Genomic DNA, 26788 nt, shown 5'->3' with positions numbered 1-26788 from the left:
CTGAGCATCGATCACCGTGCGAAGCGCAACCAACTTCACCCCGTCGTCGTAGCCGCGGAGTTGTTTATCGGCAAAGCGAACCTTCGGCATTGTGTTTACGCGAAACGCGGAGAAGTGCGATTTGTGAAGACAAATCCTGCTTCGCGTGGATATCCAGTGGGGACACACCCGAGTGTAAACGGAGTCGGTTAATCATTGCGCGATCAAGAATGGTTCTCACGAAAGAGTATCGCATTTGCATGCCGCTTACTACGGAAGAGGTAACCTTCGCACGTCATACTTGATTACTTAATTATTTATTTGACGAAGGAAAGTGTTTGTCTATTTCCCAGAAGATTGTCATTATATCGTTGTCTATTTGTTAATTTCTTTTATTCTTTTTTTATTCTTTTTTTTTTTGAGAGGCGATCTTTATAAATGATTTCTTTATAAATGATCAATCAATTTTTTTGTATAGTACCGCATCGGCCAACTATACATGATCGCCAGACATAGTCATGAGCAATCTGACAATGATGAAGGGGTGGAAGTAGTAGAAAATAATGCTTGTGAAGATCCTGTTCACGGAAAGGGACAGTACACTGAAAAAAGGATCCATCTGTCAAGGTAAATTTTATCTTTGAATATATAAAGACTGTATAATTCAGAATATAATAGACACAGTGAACAGGAATAAGGAATTGATTATAAAGAATTAAAACAGAAAATTATTTTTTTGATCAATAAAAAACTCCTTGATATTTTTTATTAGTATATAGTATTTTTTTTATATCTTCTTATTAGAGCATTTAGAGATTTCTATATGTCAAAATTTAAGTTTCCATTTTTAATTCTTTACTTTTAATTTCTTGTTTCTTATTTCTTTTATTGTGTCTAAGCCCTAAGGCATATAGAAAAACTTAAATGGTAATTAAATTGATTAATTATAGTCAAAATTTTAAAATGACAATCTTATATTTTTGATAACTCTTAATTTAATTGATCAATTTGCTTACCATTAGCTTAATACATAAGATATAAGTAGCTGATTAGATATTGTAAAGTTTATTTTTTGATAGAATTAGGATACACTTATTCTTAAAATAAAATATATTTTGTATTTGAAATTTAATGAATTTAATGAAAATGAGAAAGTAAATTTTAGTGCATTTCTAGTGCAGTGATAAAGAACAAGCTTATAGTGATTTTATAATACATTTTTTATAATACATTTTTTAAAAACAATGTTCTGTTTTTTTGCAGCAAACTCCCATATTGGATACAATCTATTCTACCACGGATATTTTATGTAACAGAGAAAGCATGGAACTATTATCCCTTTACTATTACAGGTATATTCTATTTTATTTATATAATTTATCACAATTAATCTTTCATTGAATTTCATAGTCAATCAATGCTTTTAGAAATTGGATTCTTTTAGCACTGATAAGGATGATTAAATTCTATATTTTTTCAATTTAAAAGAAGAAAAGTTAAATTATTTTGTTAACATTTTTATTTTCTTACATGTTTATTTGTTCCTGTTGACTGCAGAGTATACTGTAAGTAGCATTCAGCATAAATATTATTATAAAATATTGCTATAAAATTTCTTGTTTTTCTTAAATTTCTTTTTTCCAGTGTTCCTTTATACCAAAGTTTCATATAGCGATAAATACACGATACGAGGATAACAACGGCTCCACAGAAAATGTAAATAATTTATTGTTATTTATTTATATCATATTTACTTTGTATGTTTTGTTGTTGCTTTTTTGTAGTAATGAATAATATAATGAAATAATAATAATTATTCTATTTTATACTATTATATACTATTAATTTGCAGTGCTTAGGATTGTCGCCCATTGAATTGATTCATCGAGAAGTCGATTTTGTGGATATTGCATACGACGAGATCTCCGCGAAACATTACAAAGAGGAAGAGGTAAGCTTAGAAAATTTATGCATATTTAATTTTTAATATTAGATTTTGTCTTAATTGGGATATCTTAATCATAACAGGATCCAAAGTACTTCCAATCTAAAAGAACGGGCCGGGGTCCCCTGGTTGAAGATTGGAGGGACACAACACAACCCATAATGTGCTCGTACAAATTAGTTCATGCCTCGTTTGAAGTCTGGGGTATGCAAACACGAGTCGAGGATTTTATACACAGAGTAAGTTTGTCTAATTATCATTCTTTTGCTTTATATTTCAGTGATATTCTTTTCCACAGTTATATAAGTAGCATCATGATTATTTAAAAATACGTGATACAAAATAATATAAGTTTGATTTCTTGCCATACAAATTGTATGCAAATTATATTTAAAAAAATAATAGAAACTTCTCTAATAAAAATACATTTATTTGAGTGTTGATTATTTTGTTCTTTATGATTTTAGTGTATAAGGGACATTCTATTGCTGGGTCATAGACAAGCTTTTGCTTGGATCGACGAATGGTATGACATGACTTTGGAAGATGTACGGCAGTACGAGCAAAAAATGCAAGCTGAAACGAATGAGAAAGTTAGGCTAAAAAATCAACTCAATGAGCAAAAAAACACTGGAACACCGTCCTCATCTGTGCCAACTACACCGAAATCACCCACGCAACGATCGTGGTTCTCTTGGTCGTAGCCACAATTAGCGCGATAATTGATTCTGAGCACTGCGGCAACTTGCTTCGGTTAATACTACGCGAAAGAAATGAGTAGCATTTTCTATTGTCCACACCTATTGTTTACCTGTCCTAGAGAACAGTCATGCGTAATCGTGACAAATATTCTGTAAAACGAATTCTTTTAAGTTTAATCGGCGAATTTTATATTTTATTTATAAAATAAAAATTTGTGCTTTCTTTGAAATATAAAAATAAATAAATATAAATATAAAAAATTATTTTTAAAAATTAAGTAAAAAATTCATAAAAATTTGTTTCTTTTAATTCAATTTTAAATAGTCAATATTTTTTCTCTTTAAAAAAAGAATCCAGAGTAAGGATTAAAAGGATTATTATCAACAATAATGATTTTAATTTCAAATAAGAGGAGACAATATTATTTTTAAAGGAATATGTCTCTAATATTTCGTTGTATTCTTTAGAATTTCCTATATGTAAGCGTAGTTCCATACACGTGCTTGTTATGAAATAATTTTTACTTTTTATGTATTTTCAATCATCATAGTATCATAGAAGAATGCACCTGAAAATATCGTGTGCGATTGAATTACACAGTTACATTTTAGGAGTACCTAAAGGAAGTTGGTCTAAACCATTTCATAAAAAATGGCATACTGTTAAATTTTGAAATTTAAGTCACAAGGTTTAATTGCACACTTTGATCACATCTTGTACATGCAAAGAAATTTTATCTACGTTTTGCTCGCGTAATTAGCAATAAATTGTTTTTATCGTATAAAATTTTATAATATAATTTATTTATAATGTATATCAAATTTTTATTTGCAGTTTGATGTATAGAAGCACTGAAAGATATTTATGAAAATATATGTATTTGAAAATAATTCCTAATTGTTTAAATGAACATATCTTTCTCCATTACAGATATAATTTACTAGCTTTAGATCAAAAATTATTATTGTTCATCAATAGCATGTAGACAATATTTTAATTGTGAATTATAATTGAATTGTTCAATCAATTTAGACAACATAGACAAATTTCAATGATATAAATACAATAATTTCCATTAAAAAATAGCACATTTATTCGATTATTAAATTTTTAATTAGGATTAACAATTGCCGGATGTAACCGACCGACGATTGGACGTTGTAACGGTGTAATAAGAATACGTGCCATCTCACCAACGTGACCTGTCAGCAAAATTTTACACAGTGAATCATTAATCAACACTAAATTATTAATACGTCTATCAAAGTTTTTTTTTTTAATAAGAAATAGATTAAAATAATAATTATGTGCGATAATAATGGATAATTATTAATACGTCTATCAAAGTTTTTTTTTTAATAAGAAATAGATTAAAATAATTATGTGCGATAATAATGGATATTCTGTATACTAAGAGATTAATATAAGAGAGATATAAGAGATTTGACATCAATATCTTACAAGCATTACAATGATCTCTAAGTCGGACAATAGGATATAATAATGAGAATCCCTGCCATCTCGTTAATTCTTCAGACTCTTCTAGCGAAGCTGAAGCTGTCTAAAAGTAGAATAATAGATGATGATAATTATTCTAATTTATTGAAAATTATTTTAGTTAGAATAACTAAGTTAATTCAAAGTTAAGCCAAGAAGTTTTTAATTGCTTTTCTTAAAGATTTCTTACATCAGTGTAACTCGCCGTGGAATTTAATACAGCTTCTGTATGAATGCCACGTCGTTCGTCTCGATGAAGTTGTGCAGCGGCTTCCGTAATTAATTCATTGAATCTAGTTGCCACCTGCTTCCATCTCGTCAAATCACCGGGCTATAAAGTAAGATTAAAATAAATTACCTGAAAAATATTTTTAAGGATCACTGTGTGAAATTAAATGTGTATTTCTTTCATACAAAATGAAAAGAAAGAGATTTAAGAGAGAATATATATAAAATTCTCAATGTTAAGATATAATTGGATTATATAGATTTCAATGTTAAAAGTTTTCATGTAAAATAGATTGATTTAAAAAAATGTTTACAGATAAATTAAAAAACACTGGCAAAAGTGCGACAGGCAAAGGAGATCCACGTAATTCGGAACACTCAGATGGGGGTCCTGATAGAGTCAAGTGCCTTAAGAGATCTAAGACATGAATCAAGAGTTCGCCGTGACGACCACCAACATCCTGTCTAATAAGTCCTAAAGCATCTTGCGCGATAACTTGTGCTTCAACACCTGGATTGTCAGCTATTCATACATAAGATATTTATTTTATAGGATATTTATTTAAAATTTGCTTATATCATTTATAGAAAGTTTTCAATCTAATATTAAAAATTGAATAATATTAAAATAATTATTATAAAAAACTATTATTAAAATAATTATAATCTATTATTAAAAATTAGACAGAAAGACTGTCACAAATTTATCATTCATCATAAAATTTTAATTTTAGACTTGACGTTACAATACTGTAATTTACAAGTCCTGATATTTTGCTGACAACGAATTTGTAAACGTTTGTTGATGATCATTGCGTTTTCGCATTTTAAACGATAAATAAATTACAATTATAAGAAATGCTGTCTCATTGTCGTACGCTTATACTTTAATTTAATTGCATTTATAACTTTTATTTATCATTTATTTACCAAGGATCAATTCTTGTACGTGTTGCGGCATAATCGGCTTTTTTAGGCGGCTGAGAAAAATTTGTAGAGCCGCCGCACATTCCAGAGCCGCATTATTCGAATCTTCAAAATGTGGTTTATGACCTTTCTTCAGCGAATTTAGAATATGTCGTCGGAGTTCGCGACGCCCTGCTCGTCGAAATAATCCTTCTACTCTAGCATCTTTGGTGAATAAAGATAATTTTAAAATTATACACGTATAATATTATCACGTATCATATTATTAAAATACATTCTTTGTAATATATAACATAAACTTACGTTCTTTGAGAAAATGTATAAGTGTCTTCACCACATCCAAAGACTTCTGCGATATTATGTCGTCACCCTGCCTAAAGATTGAAAGAATATGGAAGTAACTGTTAAAAAAAACTAAATAAACAAATGATTCGCTTAAGAATTAATGAATGTATACAGGAAGTAATTGATGCAACCCGGAAAACATTTTTGTTCTCACAATTGCATGTCCTTGCTGCATCCGTCATATACGAGTTTATAAAGAATCGTCAGGATTTCTTTACTCAAGTCTTTCAAGTATGCCGAGACAAATTTTTCATCGTTATTTATTATTTTGTTTATTCGTGAGTGCGATCCTAACTTGTGGATCGTCACGAAGGATTCCTAGAGGAGCATCCTGTCCCTCGTGTAGTCAAGACTGTCCAGAAGCCTTGACCGTTCAACTACCATGGTAAGAACATAATTCAGCTCAAATAAAAAACATATAAAAGTTGAAAACTAAAAAATATAAAAATTTAAATTCTCAGTGTCGAGATAAAGCATGATGAAATTTAGAAATTAATTGGTATATGTTTTTGATGTAAAAGATTTAGAAATTCAGAAATTCAGAAATTCAGAATATTAGAATTCAGAGATTTAAAATATAAAAAAATAAAAAAACAGAAAATTATTTTTTGTTTAATTTAATAAATCTGTTATTTTGAATCTAATAAGTATTTACAAAAATGTTTCAGGACTCCTTATCAAAAATCAAATCTACAGCCAGGAATCCTACAAGATGTTTCCATCAATTCGCTCCGAAATTCCCCTTACTCTCGTTTACGAGGAGGAATTTCTCAAGATATCATATTCGATAACGACATTTCATCAAGTCAAAATTTAATGTCCTTTAGAAGAATCCCTCAAGAAGAATCTGTGAACAGAAATTTATTTTACAGAAATTTTCTGAATAACTATCCGAGGTCTTTAGACAGACGAGAAATCTTTTCTCAGGACAAACCTGCGAAAGAATATCCTCGTGTCGTTCCATCGAGGCAAGTTTTCGGTAGATCGGAAAATTTCTTCCTTAGAGATCCTCGCAATAAATATTCAGAATCTTCATTGGAAGATTACAACGTGATAAAGGATTACAAAAAGGACGAAGAAAATTCTATGAGCAAAATACCTGTCATTTATCGTGCCGACAGAAATATAGAACCTTCGCGGGAAAATTCAAAGGACTCTTCTTTTTCTTCAAATGTTCAACTAGAGAGATTCTTCCCTAAATTTGAAAGTAATTACCGATCTCGCAGGGAAGATATTCTCGATGAAGAAAGAAATACAATCAAATCTTCAAATCCTGTCAATCAGCAATATGATCTCACGCATCCTCGAGTAAGAGAATATAATCACATAAGATTCGGTCCGTCAGAAATTAAGCGTGATCCTTACGTTAAAGATACAGATGTTTCAACATCGATGAAAAATCACGAATTCTTCGACAATTGGGACATTGCCAATGATTCATCGCCATCCTCGAATCTGGGACAGTTAAGAAATAATATCTTGCATTCTGCGGAAAAACAAGAAGTTATTCCCGAGGAAATTAATAAACAAATTGATTTTAATTCTGAATTTCCTCGGAATTTGAATATGTGGGATAGAAGAGACGAATTGTTTAAATCTTTGATGAAATCAAATATTGAACCCTTTGAAAATGAGGAAGATAATGATTATCTCATGGACGAGGAAGAATATCTTGAAGACAAGGCGGAAAAGGATATCAAGACTGAACAGGATAGTTATCCTCGCGTTTTTCCTCAGAATATTTTGAGGGGAATACAAGACGAAGAGCTCCTCGATAGTTTGAATGTCATGCGTGAACATCCCCAAAAGTTTCAAGAGACGAAGGAATTGAGATTACATTCAGAAGAAGATGATAACGAATACTTTCAAGATGAACTAAATGAAGACGTGATCATTTCAGACAAAACATTCACTAATGTCGAATCTACTCGTGCCCCTGTGATTAATGCCTATAATGCTTATATACTTCCTCGATATTTAAATATTTTAAATGATAAGAAGCAGCCTGCCATGTATGAGAAAAATAAAAAATTATCAGAAGCTAGAAACGATCTATACACGAATTCTGTAAAAGAAATGGATCAGGAATTCTTTGAGGATGAAGATATTGTGCAGGACAATACACGCATTCCGGATTTGACACTTTCTAAAGACATTTTCAATGTGGACGAATATAGTAAGCCTATTACTAATATGCAAAATTACGTAAGAAACAAGAATGAGGCTTTGACAGAACTTGATCCTGATCTACTCGATGACATCGAAGATCCTCCAATAGAAACAACCAAATCGTCATTAACGTAATTCTTTGTTAAGACTTTTTTAGTGATAATAATAGAGAAAATTGTTTGTATTATATATAAATATTCTAGTTGAGTTATCTTTCACTTAAGAATTTTTTTTTAGAATCGACTTTTCCTTATAACAAAAATATTGATAAATAATTTTTGAATTAATTAAAGTGATTGAAAGCAGCGAGAGACTTTGAAAAATATACAGTTAAAGATATAATAAGATAATAAAATTACAAAGCAATAAAGGCTTCTGCTGGTTTACCACAGCTATCTCGAATTGTGAGCAAGAAAATGCATAATACAAATTCTTGCAATATATATTAAAATGAAAATATTTAATAATAAAACAACATTTGCAGTTAACAGAACAAATTTATAAAATATACTGAAAATTTTATTTCTGTTTCGATAATTATTGAATGATCTAGAATTGAAATGTTTTTATTTCTGAATGGATTCAATTAGTTTTAGATATTATTTTATATAATTATTTATTATTGTTTGTTGACTTATTGTTTATTGTTTAAAAGGAGGAAATTTTCGGTACATTTTACAAATCTATTTTGTTAATTATAAATGTTTTATTAAGAGACATTTTCATTTTTATGTATTTTGAAAAAATTTGTATTATGAGTTTTTTCGCTTCTAACATATACATTATAGTCCAAATGACTATAATGAGCTAACAGAAATCTTAATCTTAATCTTAATCTTAAAAAGTGATGAATTTACGATAAAATTTGACGTTTAAAGAAAAATTAATTTTAAATTAATAGAAGATTTTATAAAAATGAAAGATAGAAATGAAAGATTATATTAAATCTGAGATATCTTTGTATAACTTCTATTACTCTATTATTATTATGAATATTTGTTAAACAAATATTTAATTACGCCGAATATAAAAAATGCTACTGTATCTCAAGAGTAAATAAAAATTTGTTATTTATTAATATGTGTTAGTGTTAACTTTTTGATTAATTAATAATGTTAAAATATATTTAATACAATAAAGAATATACATAAGAGATATATTGAACACTGAAAGTGTATTATATATATTCTAATTAAAGAAAAAGTTTTAGATAAATTTTCTGTCATACAGATTTTTAAGATAATGTCCAACAGCATTATCACATTTCAAAATAAACAGATTCTAAAAATGATTATTTATGTAGTTTTATTCCATGTATATGTATTTATCTCATAAATTATTATTGTGCATTAAATACTTATCTGTAAAAATAGTAAAAATTAACATTTATCAAAATAATTATAATAAACGATTAATTAATCGTATTAAATAAAGATATTTTATATATAAAAATATAAATATTAATATAATATATAAAAAAAATTTTTTTTCTCAAAGTTTTTAATGAATTGCAATTTTATATAGTACATGTCATATAGTACATGTCTGTTCTTTCCAGATATGAATTTTTTGTTTTTGTTGTCAACATGTAACAAAGAAAAATAAATAAATAGAATAAAAAATATGTTTTAAAATATTTATACAGATAAATAAAATTTTATAGTAATTTATAATTTTTTCTTCATGCAATAAGAAGTGCTGTGTCTTATCATGATTGTGAAATTGGATTCTGTCGAGTTTACGGAATTTGACGCATAAGCGAAAAAAGCGCGTAAAGAAATGTGAGTTACAACATATATGTACATTGCGATATAATAAAAGTGCAATTAAGTCAAATTTGTAAATGTTTAATAATATGCAGCAAAATTATTGAATAAATTATACATTAACAATGCATTTTCGCGTTTGAATCTTTGCATTTAAAATAATCCAATATAAATTCGCTATCAAATATGTAAATTAAGTGTGTAAAATTCTTTTAAGTTCTTTTAATCTAATTTTTAATAATATTAAATTTTATTCAATATAAGTTTTATGTTATAACAATTTTATAAATTATACTCTACAAAATTTTAATCCGATCAAAGAAAAAATTAAATATGAATTAAACGTATAAAATAATTATATAAATTAATCTTAAATTTTAAATTAATTATTCAATTTAATTAATTATTTAAATATGAAATATGTACTAAATATATATAAAAAGAATGTAATGTAATTTTTTGACTTAATTTCAAAGACTTTTTAAAATAATATTTAAGCTTAATCCTCGCTATTGGATCGATATGATTATACGACAACATATAGAATTTTATATAATTCCATATAAAATATAAAAGTATTGTGATTAATTTCTAACTAATTTCTTTTGGTTATAGTCGAACAACTATTATTATGATTCCACGGTCGTACAATAACGAGGACGCGTATTGTTTAATCACGCATCGAAATTTGCCGATGCATCGAATCGTTCGTATAATTTCGCAAGCAATGCGAATGGTTTCGCGGTCGACTCCGGTTACGTGGCTGGTCGCGGAATCCCTTAAAAAACAGGCGCGTTAACTCTGCTTCATCAGTTCGACTTCGACAGTGACTTCGATCTATCTGAACGATGTATCTGAAGAGTTGCTGCGCGTTGTTCCTGCTGGCGATAGTCGCCTGTCAGGCTGCACCCTCGGCCAAAATCGAGAAGTCAATCAGCGAGACGGACAAGTTCACCAAGAACGAAATAAACCTGGAGGAGACTGGTGCGGAAAAAGATAGGGCCAAGAAATCTACGACCTTCTGCGTGGAAGTTCGCGCCAATGGAAAGCAAGAACAAGTCCCGTGCAGACAAGAAGTGAGGCCACAGATTCCTCAGATTCATCAGCAGGAGTCCAAACCTGTGGTTATTCTACAACCTGTGGCGGTACCGACTCCAGTAGCACCAGTCGAATATCCTAAACCGCAGAACATTGTAATCCAGCCGCAGCCACAGCTGCAGCCACAGCTGCAGCCGCAGCCGCAGCCGCAGCCGCAGCCGCAGCCGCAACCTTCTCAGAATTTCAATGTAATCCAGCAACAGCAATCATCGAGCGTCACTTATCCTCAGCCTCAAGCTCAGCCTCAGATCGTCCAGCCAAGCCCGCAACAACCCAATGTGATTTACACTCATCCGCAACAGACACACATACATCACGTCTATCCCAGCGCACCATCATCAGTTGCTCCAGCTCCCGCGCCTGCTCCAGCACCAACTCCGATCATCAACATCGTACCGGCTCCTGCTCCCGCGCCTTGCGACAAACCGACCGTGATGCAGCCTCAACAGCCGCAACAAATTCACACTGTCCATGTTCTTCATCCGCAACCGACACCGCAAACACCATCCGTGACACTGGTCCAGGAACTTAAATCAAACAAGAAGGAAGAAAAACCGGTAATTAGGCCTAAACCAGAGGTAGGAGGACAATCAGTTTGAATATCGATACATAAAATAAATTCTAAAAATTCTAAAAATTCTAAAAATTAACAGCTTGATAATAAGTTTGAATCTTAATTTTCTCTTAAAATTTATTCGAAACAGCATTATTTTCTGTAACTTTAAGTATAAGTATTCAATTAAGTATTCAAGTATTCAATTTTAAAAAGATTAATTAAAAATTGTTATATAAATTAAAACACTGTTTTCTAACGAAATGGTTTCTAACTAATATCAAATCAATGAAAATGGCTACAATATTGTACAATTAAAATATGTTTAAACAAAAAAAATATGTGAATTCATATATGTTATCGATATGTCTTTTATCATTCAGTCTCTTCCGATTACACAAGAGCAGATCAGTGTCATGCCAGTTGCGCCTGCTCCATGCAAAACAGATGTTTTAGTTGCACCCTCCCGTCCTGTGATTGTTCCTCAACCTACCTTTATCCAGGTAAGTAACAAGTACCATTTAAAATTTTCTAAAGACAATTTTTAATCTCTTAGAGCCACGAATTATTGAAGCTTCAAATTTACGTTAATTTCTTATATTTTTGACTTTATGAAAGTTCTGCAAATTTACTTTTTAATATTATGTCATACATTCATGTCATACACAATCTTTCTTATAAATAATATGTCGAATAAAACAATATGTCGTTACTCTTTGATCCAGGTACCGTCAGTGCAGTATCCATCAATAAAAACTCAAGAAGAGGCATACGAATGCAGTTGCCGACCAGATAACCGTCTTGCAAAGACTATCACTTTGGATCCTCGCTTATTGCACTTATACAAATCTGTGCCCAGATCTTCGATGATTACCGCAGAATACAATTCCAACATCTCACCCATCATTTTTGCTTCGGAAAGAGCTAGTGAAATGGTGAGTATCAAACTGGTATGAAAATAAATAGTGGTATCACACAATATCACATTGATCTTGTGATAATAAACGAGCGTGGTGCCCCAATGTTATGATTTCTGAAAAACGATATCAAAAGATTCCTATTTGCGCGATTGTATTGCTTCTCTAAAAATATTTTTAAGATGAGATTTTGTAAGATTTTGTCTATAAAAAAAACTCAACAGTTTAGATTAGACGATTTGGATTAGAGAAAGTTACATAATATTTCGTTTCACGCACAGGTTTAATCTTTTATATCCTCGATGACTTCATTAAGGAAATTGGAAGGGAAATTGGAAGCAAGTTTAAAAAGATCAAACGTCTAAAATATTTAAAACTTTGTACTGAGCACACACACACACACACACACACACATATATCAACATGTGTACCTTTAATGAAAACATTCTTATTGTATAATTTGTTCAAAAAAATAAAAACAATGTTCATAAAACCTTCTTGACTATTCTCCCTCTGATCCTCAGATTAATATCTAGATCTATTATATATAATATTTATTTGTAATACAATATAATAATTTAGATATAATATTATTTAAAGTATTGCGTTGCGATTTGGAATCTTTTGATGTGTGCAAGACAAAAAGTTACTAAGATTCAATTACTTGAAATATAATGCTGAAAATTAAAAATTATCGCGTCAAAGAGAAATATTGATTCCAAGTACAAATTTAAATTGAGTGAAAAGATATAAGTTTTGACCTTGAAAAAAAAATAGAATCAATTCTATAAAAGAGAAATATTAAATATATTATAATTACAATCTAATTTCAGCGATAATAAATGTTAAATTATTTTTTATAGGAAGGGAGATTTCATCACCATGAGAAGACACCTTTGCACTTATCTGTGCAATTCCCTCTCATACAGGCAGCTAATACTTATCCTCAACATTATACTCCGAACTATTATAACTATGGAAGCTACAGTACCAGTCCTTATCCTTACGATACTTCTTATTACGATTCTTATCCCAAAGGAAATTATGGCTATCAAACTAGTAACGTACCATCAGTCGTCGTAAACGCAGGAGGATTATATTATCGTGAATCTCAACACAAGGATTTGGAAACTGAACAGAATGAAGCAAAAGAAATGTTTTCGAACGAAATAATCGAAAACTCTATTAATCAAAAGCGAGAAACTGAACCCATTCAGTTACAATACGAGCAGCAAGAAACTATACAAAACGGGCAGGAAAACACCATTAAGGAGTAATTCTGAACAACGTAATTAAAAGTAAGAAGTAAAAGAAATAGAATATGCTCCTCCAAATATCTTTAAATAATTTATTAATTAATTTAATTACTAGCAGATTTAACCTCGAAATGGAATATTATTTTATTATTTATTTAACGTCATTGAAATATTGCACTTAATTATCTAATTTTTTAATTTTTATACATCTTTTTTTACAATATTAAGAATATTATTAATTTAAACAGATATCTCTTTTTAAATAATAATAAAATATTATAAATTGCAAAATCACAAATTGTGTATAATTTCGAACACTCACCCTTTTGAGTTCTGCATTCCCATTTCTACAATCTTCCTGTTGTATTATATATTTATCTTCTCGGATAGTTCCTTTTCACCATGAGACATATTTACACATGCGATTTGTTTTTTGATCCTATGTTTCAAAATTTTAGAGTTATTGAGATCGAGATTAAATATAATTTTTCGAAACGTTTTAATTAGTATTCATGAATAAATTCACGGCATTAAAAAATTTATCTTGTAAAATATTGCGACAATTAAAAATTTCAGCGTATTATACATAAAAAAAAATTTTTTATGACAAATTTATTTACCATTATTATAGTTCTTAAAAAATATTTATATAATATTTAAAATTAATATTTGTTATTTATTAAAATTTATACAATAAATTTTAGTACATAATACAAATGTAAATATAAATATTTATTTTTTTATAATCAAAATTAATTTATAGAATTTTTTTATTAACGTCATTATCGAAATGCTTGAAATCAATGGACGAAATTATTTATTATTTTTTCTAAATTTATTTCCAATTGCTGAAAACACCATTTGCCTATTGTTGGATATATTAGTATTGAAGCGATGGTGCTCATTATTAAAGGAATAAACAACATCCACATTACTGAAAATACCTATAAAAATTAGTTAATCTTTATTAGTTAATTATAAATTAGTCAAATAAGTTTTAAATACATACACGAAGTATCCAGGATATAAACAGCCATCCTATTAACGCTGTTGTAACTGTGGTTAAATATGGAGCATATTCCGGACGAAGAATGTGTTGCAAGCAAGGAATTTTATCCCTCAAATCAATCAGCACAGCCTCTAACTGCATTATTAATGATGCTCAATAATACAATTATTATAATAAATAAATCCAAAAGTACTGAAAAATTCTCTCTTACGTCCATTTCGTCTTGTGTATAAATTTTTTATCGTAAAAACAATAATTTCAATTTATTTTAAGATAAAAATTACGTAATACGATATGTATGAGATAAAGTTCTACATATTGTTACAAAATGGTTTTTATAAAATATATGACTTATGTGACAGAAATAGAATGTTGTATAACATGATGCAATTTCAATTGATTGCATTAAATTGTAGCAAGAAATTGATACTTCACTGTTTACTAGAATTTGTTTTGTGTGTGTGTGTGTGTGTGTGTGTGTGTGTGTGTGTGTGTGTGTGTGTACACATACTATCCTTTTTAAAAAAAGGCATTACATCGATACTTGCATCTCTCGAAATTATTGTTGCCGCTTTTCCGCGATGCCGATTGATTCTCTCGCTGCGCTAACTTCGTGAATAGCTATCATTGTATCATTGATCTCATAGAGAATCGTTTTGACAATTGTGTATCAAGAAGTTAAAAATATTATAATGGTATTATATTAATAATTACTATAATAATATTATATTATTTTTTGCTCCTGTGTTAAAAAAGATAAATAGCGCGCGCGCGCAGCGCGCGTTTATAATGTCTAGTATATATAAAAAATATATATATATAAAATACACGATATATATATATATATATATATATATATATATATATAAAATAATATTAACTTTTCATTTTTTCTTCCAAAAATATAGAAAGATTTAATTCTTCAAGATCATTGTACAATATATTTTCAATGACATATATTTCATGTTTATATATAAATTGTTTGATGTATAAATAAAATTGTTTTATAGAAATATTTTTGCTTAATTATCATTAATCTTTTCTTTTTTTTTTTATCAATAATCTCTTCTTTATCAGCAATTCGTGCTTCATTAGCGGTTGTTTGCGTTTGCTTCTTCTATTGAATTATTATCCTATGACTGATCTTGCAGAGGTTCGATAATACCTTTCTCTATTGTTGATACAATAAGAAAATCACTTTTTATATTTAGATGCAAAATACCCCGCGGTATTTCTTCAAGAACGCTGTTCTTGTACGGCACAAAAGGAGTTTGCGTATTGAGTTGAAGTTGTGCAATTTTCAATGATGGAACTTCTTGAGGAATTTGAGGCTTTATTTCTTGCTGATCAGAGGGCCATTGATCATAATTAACAAGTATGCGTAATTTGTGAAATACCAAGAACGTCATTTTTATTGTCAGGATTGTTAGGAGCTATGCAAGACCAGGTATTCAAAATTAACTGACCAGGGGGCTGCTTGGCCCTGGTCTTAGTTGTATATTACTTAATAAGATATTTATTAATTCTTCTCTAATAAAATTCTTTAATCAAATTTTTTTGAAATCTCTTGAAATAATGATAATAAAATGAAATTAAGATAAAAATGTAAAGAAAAAAAATTTTAAGAAAAATAATTAAAATTCTAACTGTATTACTCACAACGATTAAATTCGCAGACTGCCGTAATAAAAATATAGCTGCGGGATATATTAGAGTAATCATTATTTCCATCATACGTGAAACTGCAGCAATGGAAAACAGGATGCCAGATAACATTAACAGAATTATAAGTTGGAAGAGGCCACTCAGTATCTAATAATACAAATATATCTATTAAATCACAGATTTAAGACAAAATTGGTTATTTAAATTTTATAATTATGTAATTTATTTATATATATTTATTTATTAAGATTTTAAAGTTTTATAGATATGTACAAAACTATTGAATATTAATCATGATTCAATAAAAATAATTCTACATAAAAGATCCACATTGCCGGTATTTCTCTCGTTTCACAAATAATTTACAGTTCCATTAATTGCAGATCTCTTGTAGACCTATCGATCAAGATTCTTGTTCAATTCATTGCACTCAACATGAAATATATTCTGCATTTTTAATCTTGACTTTAGTTAACAAGTAAACTTAAATTTCTTTCAATTTTCTAAAAGGTTTCTATAATTTGACATGACATAAAAATAATACTAATTCATATTAACTCTAATAAACTATCTAACTTCACAGTGCACTTTCAAAAAAAAGAAACAAAAAAATTTTTAAATCACATATTTCAAAAATCGAAAATAAAATATCAAATTTAGTCATATCATAAAATCATGTATAAAAAAACAATTATATTTAGATAATAAATGACAAATCTTCAATAAAAAATATAAATTATTTACAGAATATTATTTTGAATATTGTTGTGACGAACAGATAAGATATAACACAGTAAGGATATTTAAAAAAAATTCAGGTACTTTTCTATTACAACCATAAATAGTATTTTTTCAATAACTATTTATTTTGAATTCTGCTAAAAATTATAGATCCAAAATTTTATTATAGAATTTAACTGCAAAGAATTGCCGAATGATCAAGAATGAATTGAGAGAAGGAAGATTTTGAGAGTAATTTGTCATCTTGATTTTTTGACAACGATTGTCGTAACATGTTTATAAGAGAAAAAAAAAGGGGAAAAAACAAAAAGGAAGGAAGAAGGAGAAAAACGAGAAATAAGGTAACTAAATTTTTTTTTTTGAAGAAAAATAGAGTATAAAAGGTATTGGGCCTGGGTATAAGTCTCAGTAGAGTCCCTTAAACTACAAAGCATTTATAATCATTCAACCTTAATATAAAATTAAAAAAAAAAATGTATTTCAGAATAAGTGTTTATTTGTATATCTTATTAAATCTTAAATATTAAATTAATTTAATACTATTAATATATTTTATTTAAAAAGATAAAAATTTTTAGAAAGATAATGTTATAATTATTTTTCTTTCCAAGCTTTCCATAATTCAAGTTCCTGAAATTAATTATATAATTCATGTTAAAAAATATATATATTTAAAATATAATTATATACATAATTGTATATAATTGTATAAAATTTATACATGATTTAATTATATATTTATATAAAATCAATATAACTCACATTAGCAATTTCTTTATCATAATTCTTTTGACAATTGTTCATAAAAATCACAGTTTCTTCCTCTATTTTTTGAACGTCTGCTTGAAATTCGTTCTTTTTCAAGCATTTTTCTTTGAAACAATTTTGAATTGTATCTAATGTAGCTTTCTGTACCTTTTTTTCACTATAAGGATATCATTGCAATTTAAATTTAATATTTTACTAATGCAGTTAATATAAGTTAATCAATTGTAAAAAATTTTTTTAAAGTATTTTAATTAAAAAAAAAAATATTTCATTTTAAAATTCATTTTAAATCTATGTGATACCTCAATAATTGATTATACAGATTACTCAGTGGAACTATATCTTCTTCATGATATGATTGTAATTTATTCTTTTTATCGTTCATTTGATCCTTGTTCATCGCTAATTTATTTTCCAATTCATTTTGTATTTTTTCCAAGGAATCAGTTTTTTTCAAGATATCATTTAATTTTGTTGTTTTGGTTCTAATGGTATAAAATAGAGAAATATGATATATATTCTATCGACAACTATTCACAAAAATACATATAATTCAAATTAAGTATTAAATATTATTATTTATTAATATTAAATATTAATAAAAAAATACTTTTGTTCTGTATATATATCTCTTAATACACTGAAGTCTTCATTTATTTCTTGAACAACATGTAATTTATCCTGAATTTGTTTTATAGTCTGTTTCTTTTCCTGAATAGCTTCCTGCATTATATCACGTGCTTCCATTTTTGACTCGTGTTCCTCCTTAATTTTATCTAAATGGATTTGATATTTTTCTGGTGAATGTACAATTTCTGCCTGTATCTCGGTTATCTTCTTAGATAACTAAAAATTATATTGTATACATTAAAAATGGATTGAGTTCATTATTATTAAATAGCAAGATATTTATAATCATTAAAAAAATCAAAATATAAAAAATATTTACCTCTGCTGCAGATATCCTAATGGAACCACAAAGTTCCTTAGCTTTTTGATTTTCTTTTTCCACATCAATTTTTATTACTTTAAGTTCTGACTTTCTTTTATTGAATTTTTCTACTTTTAACTGTACACATTGTATCTCATTTTCTAGCTAAAATAAAATAAATTCAGTTTTATTACTGTATAACAATAAACTAAAGCTAACATATATTTTATAATTACCCGTTCTATTTTAGATAATTCCTTTGCTTTGTGCATAACTTCATCATGATTAGAATCTAAAGTTTGAGCTTTTTTTTCTTTTAGTTCTTCTACTAGTTTAGATTTAGTTTGAATTTGATTCTGTCTATCATTAAATTCTGACTTTTTATGCATTGCATACAGTACAAAGTTTGAAATAAGTTTTACTTGCCTTCTAAATCGTTTTTGTCCTATAAAATTCATTTATGGTATCAGCAAAATATTATTACTATTAATATAAAATTCTTAAAAAAGTTATAAACTATTAATAAAAAAAATAATTACTAATAATTAATAAATAAATATAAAATATGTATACCAGGACTAGTAATATCGGTGAGACAAAAATCACTTAGAAATATTTTATCAAATATTTGTGCTACAATTGCATGTAAATTTGTCAAGTTTATTATATCAGAATCTTCATAATGTGGCATAGCAGTAAGTTGCTCTGCAATGGGCTATAAAATTTTATTAAAAATAAAAGAGTTATAATAAAATAAAAATTAATGTTTTGTTGTTTTTAAGATATATCATATTTTACAATATATGACATATATACAACATATAATAAGCATGAGATCTTACCTGATTAATTACACCCAAATCAATAGAAAAATGTGATAGGAATGTAGTCAATAAATTTACAACATACTTTTCGGTTGGATTCTTAAGATCTTCAATGGTCGATGGCAACCCAGCATCTACTAAAATACGGTGAATCGTATTGATGGATAGATCCATGATGATAATCAATCTTGCCTCCAAATTAATTAATATATTAATCCTAAAAGAAAAAGATTAATATAAAATAAACATAATACTAATAAAAAATAAATACCAACAAAAATCAATTTTGAGAAAAAAATTAGCAAGAGAAAATATTATAACTCCTGAGTGTACAAATAATAATCAATAAGTCAATAAATAAAATATAAGTAACACATAACATATTAAGTCAAAATAAAATAAATATATAAATTTACAAATTTAAAATATTGTATTTTGGACTACATAAAGAGTTCTTCCTTAAGAAAAAATTTATTATAAAAAAATTTAATATTAGAATATCATGTAAATATTAAATAAAAAATTAAAGATGAAAGGAAAATCAAAATCAATCTAATATTAATCTTGCTCTAATATTGCCTATAATAAAAAAAAAATTCACAAAGCTCACTAAAAACCACATTGCAAAGACAGCAATTATAAATAACATAAAGAAAACTATATAGAATTCCTTTTCTTTATCAGTTTCAATAGACACAATTATTTTAATTACCTCGAATTTCGGAATATTCTTAAAAAAATATTCAAAAATATTATGTTACATCAGCGTCTCGAAAATATATCGAGTTTTCCCCTTCCCGGAAAGTATCGCAGCTACGTCTTAACTTACTTCGTAACTGTACGTAACGTAACGTTTTGAAATTATTGGGCATGTTCAAGCCGACAAAAGCTAGTTCCAAAATTCACTACCATTGCTGAAATTTATAGTTTACGTTACATATACTATACATTTCAGAGCTTTCAGAAACATATTGGGGATATATTCCAAATGGTAATGGTTTGGCTTATTTTTTTTCTAGATGTTGGCTGCTATGTAACTAAACCGAGAAGTGTTCCGAACTCTTCATACCTGCACAGGGAATCAATCATGTAATTTTACGTTTTCACTTTTCATTTTTCACTTTTTACTTTTCATTTTTCACACTTTGACATTTCACGTAAAACTTTTCACGTACAGCGATTATGTATGTAGATTGGATGCGTGGAAATCATGAAACATAGTTTCATAGATTTTATAGCTAATGAAAATTATTTTATTGGTACAGTATTATATACATCTTTTAATAACCAATTGTATATGTACTACGTACATTTAATCCTAACGCAGCCCTAATCTTCTCTAATTCCGAAGCATATTTATTAATTCCCTAGATTTCTGCCTTTCCGCCACCAAGGTACGAAAAAATTCAATTTCACATTTTCACGTTTGAGAGAGTTACATGATCCCGCAAAATCGTACATGATCGTAAGTTCACGTGAAACTTTTCACTTTTCACGCCCTAGGGGAAAAGTTACATGATTGACCCCCCTGATTGATGAAAAACGAATAATAGGGAAAAATAGTAAAGGTTCATTCGCCATTTTATCTCCACTACTCATTTTTCACCAATCAGCATCTGTGTCAATGCGCTGATGTTTGCGTGAAGATCCAGGCTAACATTTTTGTCTTCAAAAAAGATATTTATTGGATATCTCAAACATTATATATCGGATGCTGATGCAGTGTGAATCCTGCATAACATCACTAGAATATGCCGCATGGCTGTCGTGACGTCACTGTAGTTTGCGTTACAATATCCGTGCCACGTATTTTTGCCGTTTGAGTATTCTACAAAAGTCGCACGAGCAACAATTAGTTTAATGTCTTTTACTTGCTCGTTTCGTGTGACTTAAGAAGCTTTCGGCAGAAATGGGATCGTCTCACAGTGTGGAGATACCGGGAGGCGGTACAGACGGTTACCATGTATTAAAGGTAGGATGATCTGTCAAGAGTAACTATCTCGGTTATCACCCTTTTGTAAAATCGCTCACGTACGAATATTATAGGGTATATTGATAAAACTTACTGTAAAGTTTATTCTAAGCAGCGATTGTGTGTTTGTAAAAATTTGGATGGTTCCGCGATGGTGACAGAACTTATTTTCAAATTTAATGTATTGACTGTCAAAAGTATCATAGCTTTTATCATTTTTGTTTTATTATCTCGCATTGCAGAAAATACTACAGATTATTCAGTTATTTTTCGGTGACTTTATGAACAATATTCAAAATCAAAACCTTCCTTGAAAAAAATGTGAAATATAGTGTTTGTCATAAGTGTATCAAGATTTTTTATAACATTCTCTCAAAATCTGAATAGATTCACCAGACCAAAGCCCACTTAGAAATTAAATAACATGAATTAAATTATATTTTATTCTCGTGCTTTTAATGCTTTTTCTCATTAAAAAAATTGACAAGAAACTTAGAAGAAAAAAATATAAATGTTCTAAAATTACAATTAAGTTTGTCTTATAAATTGTTGATATAAAGATTTATATTAGAAATTAGGAAAAAGGATTTTATTCTAACAAATACAATTGAATTTATTTTGATAAATGAATATGTTCTTTTTGACAGGTTCAGGAAGGTTCTCCTGGAAAACAAGCAGGACTCGAAGCGTTCTTTGATTTTATAGTGGCAATTGGGAACACTCGTCTAGTATGTATTACTTGTAATTCCTGTTCTGATAAAAATATATATTCTATATAGTTGTAATATAATTGTTGTATCTCTATTTTAAAATGTCATACATATGTTTCTCTTAGGACCAAGATAATGATACTTTGAAGGAACTTCTAAAGGCTGGTGTAAATAAAGAACTAACAATCACAGTGTACAGTAGTAAAACGCAGTCTGTAAGGCGAACAAAAATTATACCAAGTATGACATGGGGTGGACAGGGTTTATTAGGTGTTAGTATACGTTTCTGTTCATTTGAAGGTGCTAATGAAAATGTTTGGCATGTACTTGTGAGTATAGACCTATATATAAAAATCTTAGATTGATTTTATATCAATCTAAGATTTTATGCAATTTTATGCAATATTATACAATGAGAAGACATTATCGACATTTGAATTTATAGGAAATACATCCATCATCTCCTGCTGAATTAGCCGGTTTACGATCATTTACCGATTATATCATCGGGGCAGATTCTGTTCTCCACGAAAGCGAGGATTTATTTACTTTAATAGAAGCGCATGAATCACGACCTCTTAAATTATATGTATATAATACTAAAGATGATTCCTGCAGAGAAGTGATTATTACGCCCAATAATGCTTGGGGTGGGGAAGGAAGGTATATAATTCTTTGCACAATATTTTGGATTCAATAAGATTATTTTGCACAAGCATGCGCGCGCGCGCGTACACACACACACACACACACACACACACACAAAATTATTCCTATTTTTATTCAACAGTTTAGGATGTGGAATTGGATATGGTTATTTGCACAGAATACCTGTGAATTTATACATGGTAAGAAGTTGTATTATATAACATTTTTACATTTTATATTTAGATAAGCTGAAAATAAAAATATATACATAATTAATAATGTTATTCAATATTTTCTTTATATTTTAGTAGTTTGTTATTACCGTAAATATATTTTTCCGTTTTAGAATACTCCGAAGACTGCAATGCAAACTCAACCAGCAACAACAACAACTACTACCATTACTGTGGCGGAAATTAATCCAATTGTTAGTATACCATCTGGATTACCTGTTCCGCCAAGTTATCTTGCTCCGGCGGATAATTCGATGAAAAATTCAAAAAACGACCAAGAAACTGCGTTAACTCAAAATATACCTGGACCAAGCATACAAACTCAACCGGCAACTCAAGTTAATTTCACTGGTGCTATCGATGGTTACACACCGGTCAGTTCAGTCCCTCATACGTTTCCAAATCAGACCACTACTAGTTTCACGCCCAGTAAGTACAATCAGATTTTATTTTTATATATTTTTTTTAAAATTGTATCAAATTATATTAAATATAAGTATTCTTGTATTTTTTGTATTCGTATTGCAAAGTTAAATTAAATTTTCAACGATTAAAAAAAACCAGAGAAATAATCCTTTTTTTTTAATGAAAATTAAAACATTAATTTGGAAAAAATAGCTGCAAATGTTTCTCATATCTTAATTAAATATTTCTTGGTCAAACGTATCAATTAAACATTTTATTAAATGTTTAAAAGTTTTTTATCTTTACATTATGTGATTGTTTATCAGAAAAAACAACAGATTTTATAATTACATTATTTTAGCTTTTAGTGATTTGAAACCGTTGCTAATTTATTTATTTAATTGTTTAGGCACTTATCCAATAACTCCAAACATTCCTGGTATGCCAACTATCACACCATTAACAATGAACGTTGTCAATCCTTATGAAGTTTCAACCGGATTGCCTGGACCAATTAGTGTTCCAGGACAGCAGAGAGAACAGAATCCTATTCATGGTACGACTACAATCAATGTCCCAGTATTGCAGAGAGAGCCTGTTCCTAGTGCGACCACTATGGCTACTGGATTTAATATGCCTCAGTCTCACGTTGTGACGACACCCATTTCACTGCCAGGAATGCCGCCTATCACAGTCACCGCCTCTCTCCCGCAGGATACTCCTTTTTATCCATCTGTTCTTCAACAGAATCAAGTACCAACTGAAATCAATACTACTACTGTCGCTCCAACGATGACGTCACCAACGTCCATGCAGTAAAGAGTACAGATCTTTAAAAATCAAGTAAATAAAAGAGAATATAATTTGCACTTTAATAAAACATATTTTTAAGCATGCTGGGCAAGCTAAATTGGATTTTTTCGCCCGATCTAAATCTATGGGTCAGAGATAAGACTAATGGTGATACCATCTGATGTTATATTTAAGATTGTCTTAGATTTGGTCTTAAGATTCTATTCAGTTAAACGAAATGACTATACATCTTGAGATGGTATTCAAGACGATCTTAAAGTATAAAATTGAACCATGAGTACTGTTTTAAAAATGGTATTCATTTCTTGGTAAATGAAAATTTCTTCTTTATTATATGTGTATATATATAAAAATATATTTTGATACATATATATATATGTATATATACACACATATATATATAAATGAGAAATTGCTACACTTATCAAAGAAAGAGTAAATTTCAATTTTTTAAATAAGTATCAAGAATGTGATGCATAATAAATTTTTTAATGTGTGTACTAATATGTATTAAAGAAAATAGTAATGTAATATTGTACATAAATAAAATAATTACAAGATCCTAATTATACTACATTGCAGCATAAAAAAATTTGTCATACTTATTAACTTTCTATATTATCTATAATTTTTGTTATATGAACTTAATAATTGATATATTTGATATTTATCTAATAACATTATATATTTCTATGTTTGTAGCATTTTTTATTTCGATAAAGGCTGCAAGACGAAGATTGCAAAAATTATGAATTTGATCTCCAAGTTGAAAGAAAGATTTCAATTCACAAAAAAGTAGCGTTTATTATATATTATTCTTAATTAACATTATATACAAGTACTAGATCAACATAGGCAGACAACAACAACATCCGACATACAAAGTTCTCAGTGTTGTTAAAATATATTATTTAAATGATAATCTCTACATCAACTAATTCTTCCTCAGTTGGCAATGTTATCTTTGATGGATCGATGAGATTGGGATCGATAGGAGGAAGTCCATTTTCCTCTCTGTAACGGAGTTGCAAATACGCCTCTCGCTGTGCCCAGTCTTTGCCTCTGACATCCGGTAAATAAGCCATAATAGTGAATCCAACTACCATGACTATAGTTACACAGACAAACATTGTCTGATGCAGGGCATGCCGATCTTCTGCTTCGTTCTCTTGGCTGAAGCCATAACTCACCCACTTCCTCTTAACAGGCTTCGTTTCGTTAGAAATGTCATAACATTTCGGTGTCATCGCTATCCTACGACACATCATCGTCTCTTTGAACGACAACAAAGCTAACCCCTTACGCAGACTTTGCACGCAATTCATACGGAATAACGCTGTCATCGCTCTCGTGTTCTTGAGTTGCACGATAACTTTCACGAAGAATCCGTGCACAAGCTATGTTATGTGAACAGAAAGTACTGAGCCCAGAAAAAGATGGAGAGAGAAATTAGATAATATCTCTTCAAATATATTCGCACTGATTCTTGCGAGTATACATGTGTTTAACTCCAAGTTAGATTAAGTTAAGTTAGATTAAGCCTTAAATCACAAGACAGATTTCGACCAATCAGAAATATCTCCGATCTCTTCACAGCTTCTAATTGGTCAAAATCTGTTGTCTGTTCCCTATTCCCTGTTCCCATTGAGTGCTTTCCATTTAGTCGACACAAGTACCGTTCTATCTTTCCTGGGTTTCAATGATTAACAAGAATAAAATGATACTTGTGTCGACTTGTGTCACTAAATGAAAAGCACTCATTGCCTGTTACTTAGGATTGAGAAAGGCCCTTAACTCCCGTAAAGGCCTATTCAGGTCTTAAGACTGACTGTCTTTAAAGCCTATTGCACAATGCAAAAGCATAAGAATAGGAATAGCAACAGGCAACAGATTTTGATTAATCAGAAATATCTCCGATATTCTTTCACAGCTTCTGATTGGTTGAAATCTGTTGCCTGTTGCTATTCCCTATTCCTGTTTCCTGTACGAGAGAGGAACCTAAGAGCGGCCACGCCGGCCTTTTTCGTGATACCGTAAAAATCGCCGTACACTACCGCCACCAACGTCTATAATTGAGCCGTGGAACTACAAGTCACATCTATTTTGCGACACTGCCGATAAAATCATATCTCGTGAAATAGATGTGGTGTGAGTCCATACTACATCGACAAATTGTAGATGAGAATGTATATATAATTTTATATATATATATATATATATATATATATATATATATATATATATATTTACGTTCGCGTAATTTTTTTTTTATTATAAACTAAAGTATTGATTAATATTGACAAAAATATATACATTTATTAATATATTAATTTTTTATACATTCATATACATTTCGATTCAATGTTGATTCGATGGTGTCGATTCCATTAACATTTCTCACTGAGATATTAGTTCATATTAGTTTCTTTCTTTTGTAAAATTTCTGTTTGATATAACAAAAATAAATCGTGAAATTTATAAAATATGATATTTATTCATATAATCTATTGACCATTACAAAAAAGTTGTTGTTGTACAATAATTGTATGTGTAATAATAATAATGAAAGGTAAAAAATAATTAAGAAGATAATTTTTGAATTTTTTCTTTTATAAAAAGTTAAGTTTGAAGATAAATTGGAATTGAAAAGAAAATTGCCCATATGTAATTATTTATATTTACGACTA

General features: G+C 28.9%; 7 protein-coding genes across 10 annotated transcripts; 4 read left to right on the top strand and 3 right to left on the bottom strand.

Annotated features, from left to right (window-relative positions):
* The first annotated feature begins 44 nt into the window (after positions 1-44).
* rdgBbeta (cytoplasmic phosphatidylinositol transfer protein 1) lies at positions 45-3516 on the top strand. Its single transcript, XM_011642399.3, has 8 exons — positions 45-260; positions 458-606; positions 1243-1331; positions 1537-1544; positions 1624-1695; positions 1832-1930; positions 2008-2163; positions 2392-3516. The coding sequence occupies exons 1-8, from the start codon at positions 210-212 to the stop codon at positions 2626-2628; spliced, it is 861 nt and encodes a 286-aa protein (XP_011640701.1). The 5' UTR covers positions 45-209; the 3' UTR covers positions 2629-3516.
* A 179-nt stretch (positions 3517-3695) lies between these two features.
* LOC105429435 (uncharacterized) lies at positions 3696-5898 on the bottom strand. 2 transcript variants are annotated; one of them, XM_089079717.1, is made up of 7 exons: positions 5778-5898; positions 5582-5652; positions 5282-5482; positions 4666-4874; positions 4314-4454; positions 4088-4187; positions 3696-3828 (listed from the first exon to the last, which is right to left on the bottom strand). In XM_089079717.1, the coding sequence occupies exons 1-7, from the start codon at positions 5783-5785 to the stop codon at positions 3737-3739; spliced, it is 822 nt and encodes a 273-aa protein (XP_088935843.1). In that variant the 5' UTR covers positions 5786-5898; the 3' UTR covers positions 3696-3736. The 2 variants fall into 2 exon arrangements, with proteins under 2 accessions (XP_088935843.1, XP_088935842.1); XM_089079716.1 differs by having other exon boundaries at positions 3696-4187.
* LOC105429433 (uncharacterized) lies at positions 5857-8162 on the top strand. Its single transcript, XM_011642401.3, has 2 exons — positions 5857-6008; positions 6292-8162. The coding sequence occupies exons 1-2, from the start codon at positions 5857-5859 to the stop codon at positions 7925-7927; spliced, it is 1788 nt and encodes a 595-aa protein (XP_011640703.2). The 3' UTR covers positions 7928-8162.
* Positions 8163-10355: 2193 nt separating this feature from the next.
* Positions 10356-13680, top strand: LOC105429434 (uncharacterized). 2 transcript variants are annotated; one of them, XM_011642402.3, is made up of 4 exons: positions 10356-11234; positions 11593-11712; positions 11935-12144; positions 12990-13680. In XM_011642402.3, exons 1-4 carry the CDS (start codon positions 10407-10409, stop codon positions 13401-13403), a joined length of 1572 nt encoding a protein of 523 aa, XP_011640704.2. In that variant the 5' UTR covers positions 10356-10406; the 3' UTR covers positions 13404-13680. The 2 variants fall into 2 exon arrangements, with proteins under 2 accessions (XP_011640704.2, XP_011640705.2); XM_011642403.3 differs by lacking the exon at positions 12990-13680 and adding an exon at positions 12408-12619 and having other exon boundaries at positions 10383-11234.
* A 3593-nt stretch (positions 13681-17273) lies between these two features.
* LOC105429437 (uncharacterized) lies at positions 17274-20321 on the bottom strand. Of its 2 annotated transcripts, XM_011642406.3 has the most exons (9): positions 20033-20321; positions 19339-19537; positions 19070-19211; positions 18733-18941; positions 18515-18661; positions 18176-18411; positions 17868-18050; positions 17560-17722; positions 17274-17427 (listed from the first exon to the last, which is right to left on the bottom strand). In XM_011642406.3, exons 2-9 carry the CDS (start codon positions 19492-19494, stop codon positions 17392-17394), a joined length of 1272 nt encoding a protein of 423 aa, XP_011640708.2. In that variant the 5' UTR covers positions 19495-19537; positions 20033-20321; the 3' UTR covers positions 17274-17391. The 2 variants fall into 2 exon arrangements, with proteins under 2 accessions (XP_011640708.2, XP_088935840.1); XM_089079714.1 differs by lacking the exon at positions 20033-20321 and having other exon boundaries at positions 19406-19539.
* A 740-nt stretch (positions 20322-21061) lies between these two features.
* Grasp65 (Golgi reassembly-stacking protein 2) lies at positions 21062-24182 on the top strand. Its single transcript, XM_011642407.3, has 7 exons — positions 21062-21292; positions 21940-22020; positions 22128-22331; positions 22448-22665; positions 22793-22850; positions 22997-23312; positions 23698-24182. The coding sequence occupies exons 1-7, from the start codon at positions 21230-21232 to the stop codon at positions 24105-24107; spliced, it is 1350 nt and encodes a 449-aa protein (XP_011640709.2). The 5' UTR covers positions 21062-21229; the 3' UTR covers positions 24108-24182.
* A 703-nt stretch (positions 24183-24885) lies between these two features.
* Positions 24886-25647, bottom strand: NP15.6 (NADH dehydrogenase [ubiquinone] 1 beta subcomplex subunit NP15.6). The gene has a single exon (XM_011642408.3). The coding sequence runs from the start codon at positions 25442-25444 to the stop codon at positions 25013-25015; it is 432 nt and encodes a 143-aa protein (XP_011640710.2). The 5' UTR covers positions 25445-25647; the 3' UTR covers positions 24886-25012.
* Between the last annotated feature and the right edge of the window lie 1141 nt (positions 25648-26788).

This window comes from Pogonomyrmex barbatus, unplaced genomic scaffold, assembly GCF_055798465.1.
Source record: "Pogonomyrmex barbatus isolate J1 unplaced genomic scaffold, ASM5579846v1 scaffold3, whole genome shotgun sequence".
Lineage (NCBI taxonomy): Eukaryota > Metazoa > Arthropoda > Insecta > Hymenoptera > Formicidae > Pogonomyrmex > Pogonomyrmex barbatus.
The sequence above is the reverse complement of the archived record's forward strand: the minus strand, read 5'-3'. Positions and strand labels throughout refer to the sequence as shown.

Excerpts from the sequence above, each read along its gene's own strand:
- rdgBbeta (XM_011642399.3), top strand. The coding sequence starts at position 210 with ATGGTTCTCACGAAAGAGTATCGCATTTGCATGCCGCTTACTACGGAA. Across the intron at positions 261-457 it reads TGCCGCTTACTACGGAAGAG|TACCGCATCGGCCAACTATA; the intron begins GTAACCTTCGCA and ends TTTTTTGTATAG. Across the intron at positions 2,164-2,391 it reads TCGAGGATTTTATACACAGA|TGTATAAGGGACATTCTATT; the intron begins GTAAGTTTGTCT and ends TTATGATTTTAG.
- LOC105429435 (XM_089079716.1), bottom strand. Across the intron at positions 4,875-5,281 it reads CGTACAAGAATTGATCCTTG|CTGACAATCCAGGTGTTGAA; the intron begins GTAAATAAATGA and ends ATGTATGAATAG. Across the intron at positions 4,455-4,665 it reads CAGTGTTTTTTAATTTATCT|CCCGGTGATTTGACGAGATG; the intron begins GTAAACATTTTT and ends CTTACTTTATAG.
- LOC105429433 (XM_011642401.3), top strand. The coding sequence starts at position 5,857 with ATGCCGAGACAAATTTTTCATCGTTATTTATTATTTTGTTTATTCGTG. Across the intron at positions 6,009-6,291 it reads TTGACCGTTCAACTACCATG|GACTCCTTATCAAAAATCAA; the intron begins GTAAGAACATAA and ends AAAATGTTTCAG.
- LOC105429434 (XM_011642402.3), top strand. The coding sequence starts at position 10,407 with ATGTATCTGAAGAGTTGCTGCGCGTTGTTCCTGCTGGCGATAGTCGCC. Across the intron at positions 11,713-11,934 it reads CTCAACCTACCTTTATCCAG|GTACCGTCAGTGCAGTATCC; the intron begins GTAAGTAACAAG and ends TCTTTGATCCAG. Across the intron at positions 12,145-12,989 it reads CGGAAAGAGCTAGTGAAATG|GAAGGGAGATTTCATCACCA; the intron begins GTGAGTATCAAA and ends TATTTTTTATAG.
- LOC105429437 (XM_011642406.3), bottom strand. The coding sequence starts at position 19,494 with ATGGATCTATCCATCAATACGATTCACCGTATTTTAGTAGATGCTGGG. Across the intron at positions 18,412-18,514 it reads TTAGGATATCTGCAGCAGAG|TTATCTAAGAAGATAACCGA; the intron begins GTAAATATTTTT and ends TATAATTTTTAG. Across the intron at positions 18,051-18,175 it reads GATATATATACAGAACAAAA|AACCAAAACAACAAAATTAA; the intron begins GTATTTTTTTAT and ends TTATACCATTAG.
- Grasp65 (XM_011642407.3), top strand. The coding sequence starts at position 21,230 with ATGGGATCGTCTCACAGTGTGGAGATACCGGGAGGCGGTACAGACGGT. Across the intron at positions 22,666-22,792 it reads GCTTGGGGTGGGGAAGGAAG|TTTAGGATGTGGAATTGGAT; the intron begins GTATATAATTCT and ends TTTATTCAACAG. Across the intron at positions 23,313-23,697 it reads CACTACTAGTTTCACGCCCA|GCACTTATCCAATAACTCCA; the intron begins GTAAGTACAATC and ends TTAATTGTTTAG.
- NP15.6 (XM_011642408.3), bottom strand. The coding sequence starts at position 25,444 with ATGACAGCGTTATTCCGTATGAATTGCGTGCAAAGTCTGCGTAAGGGG.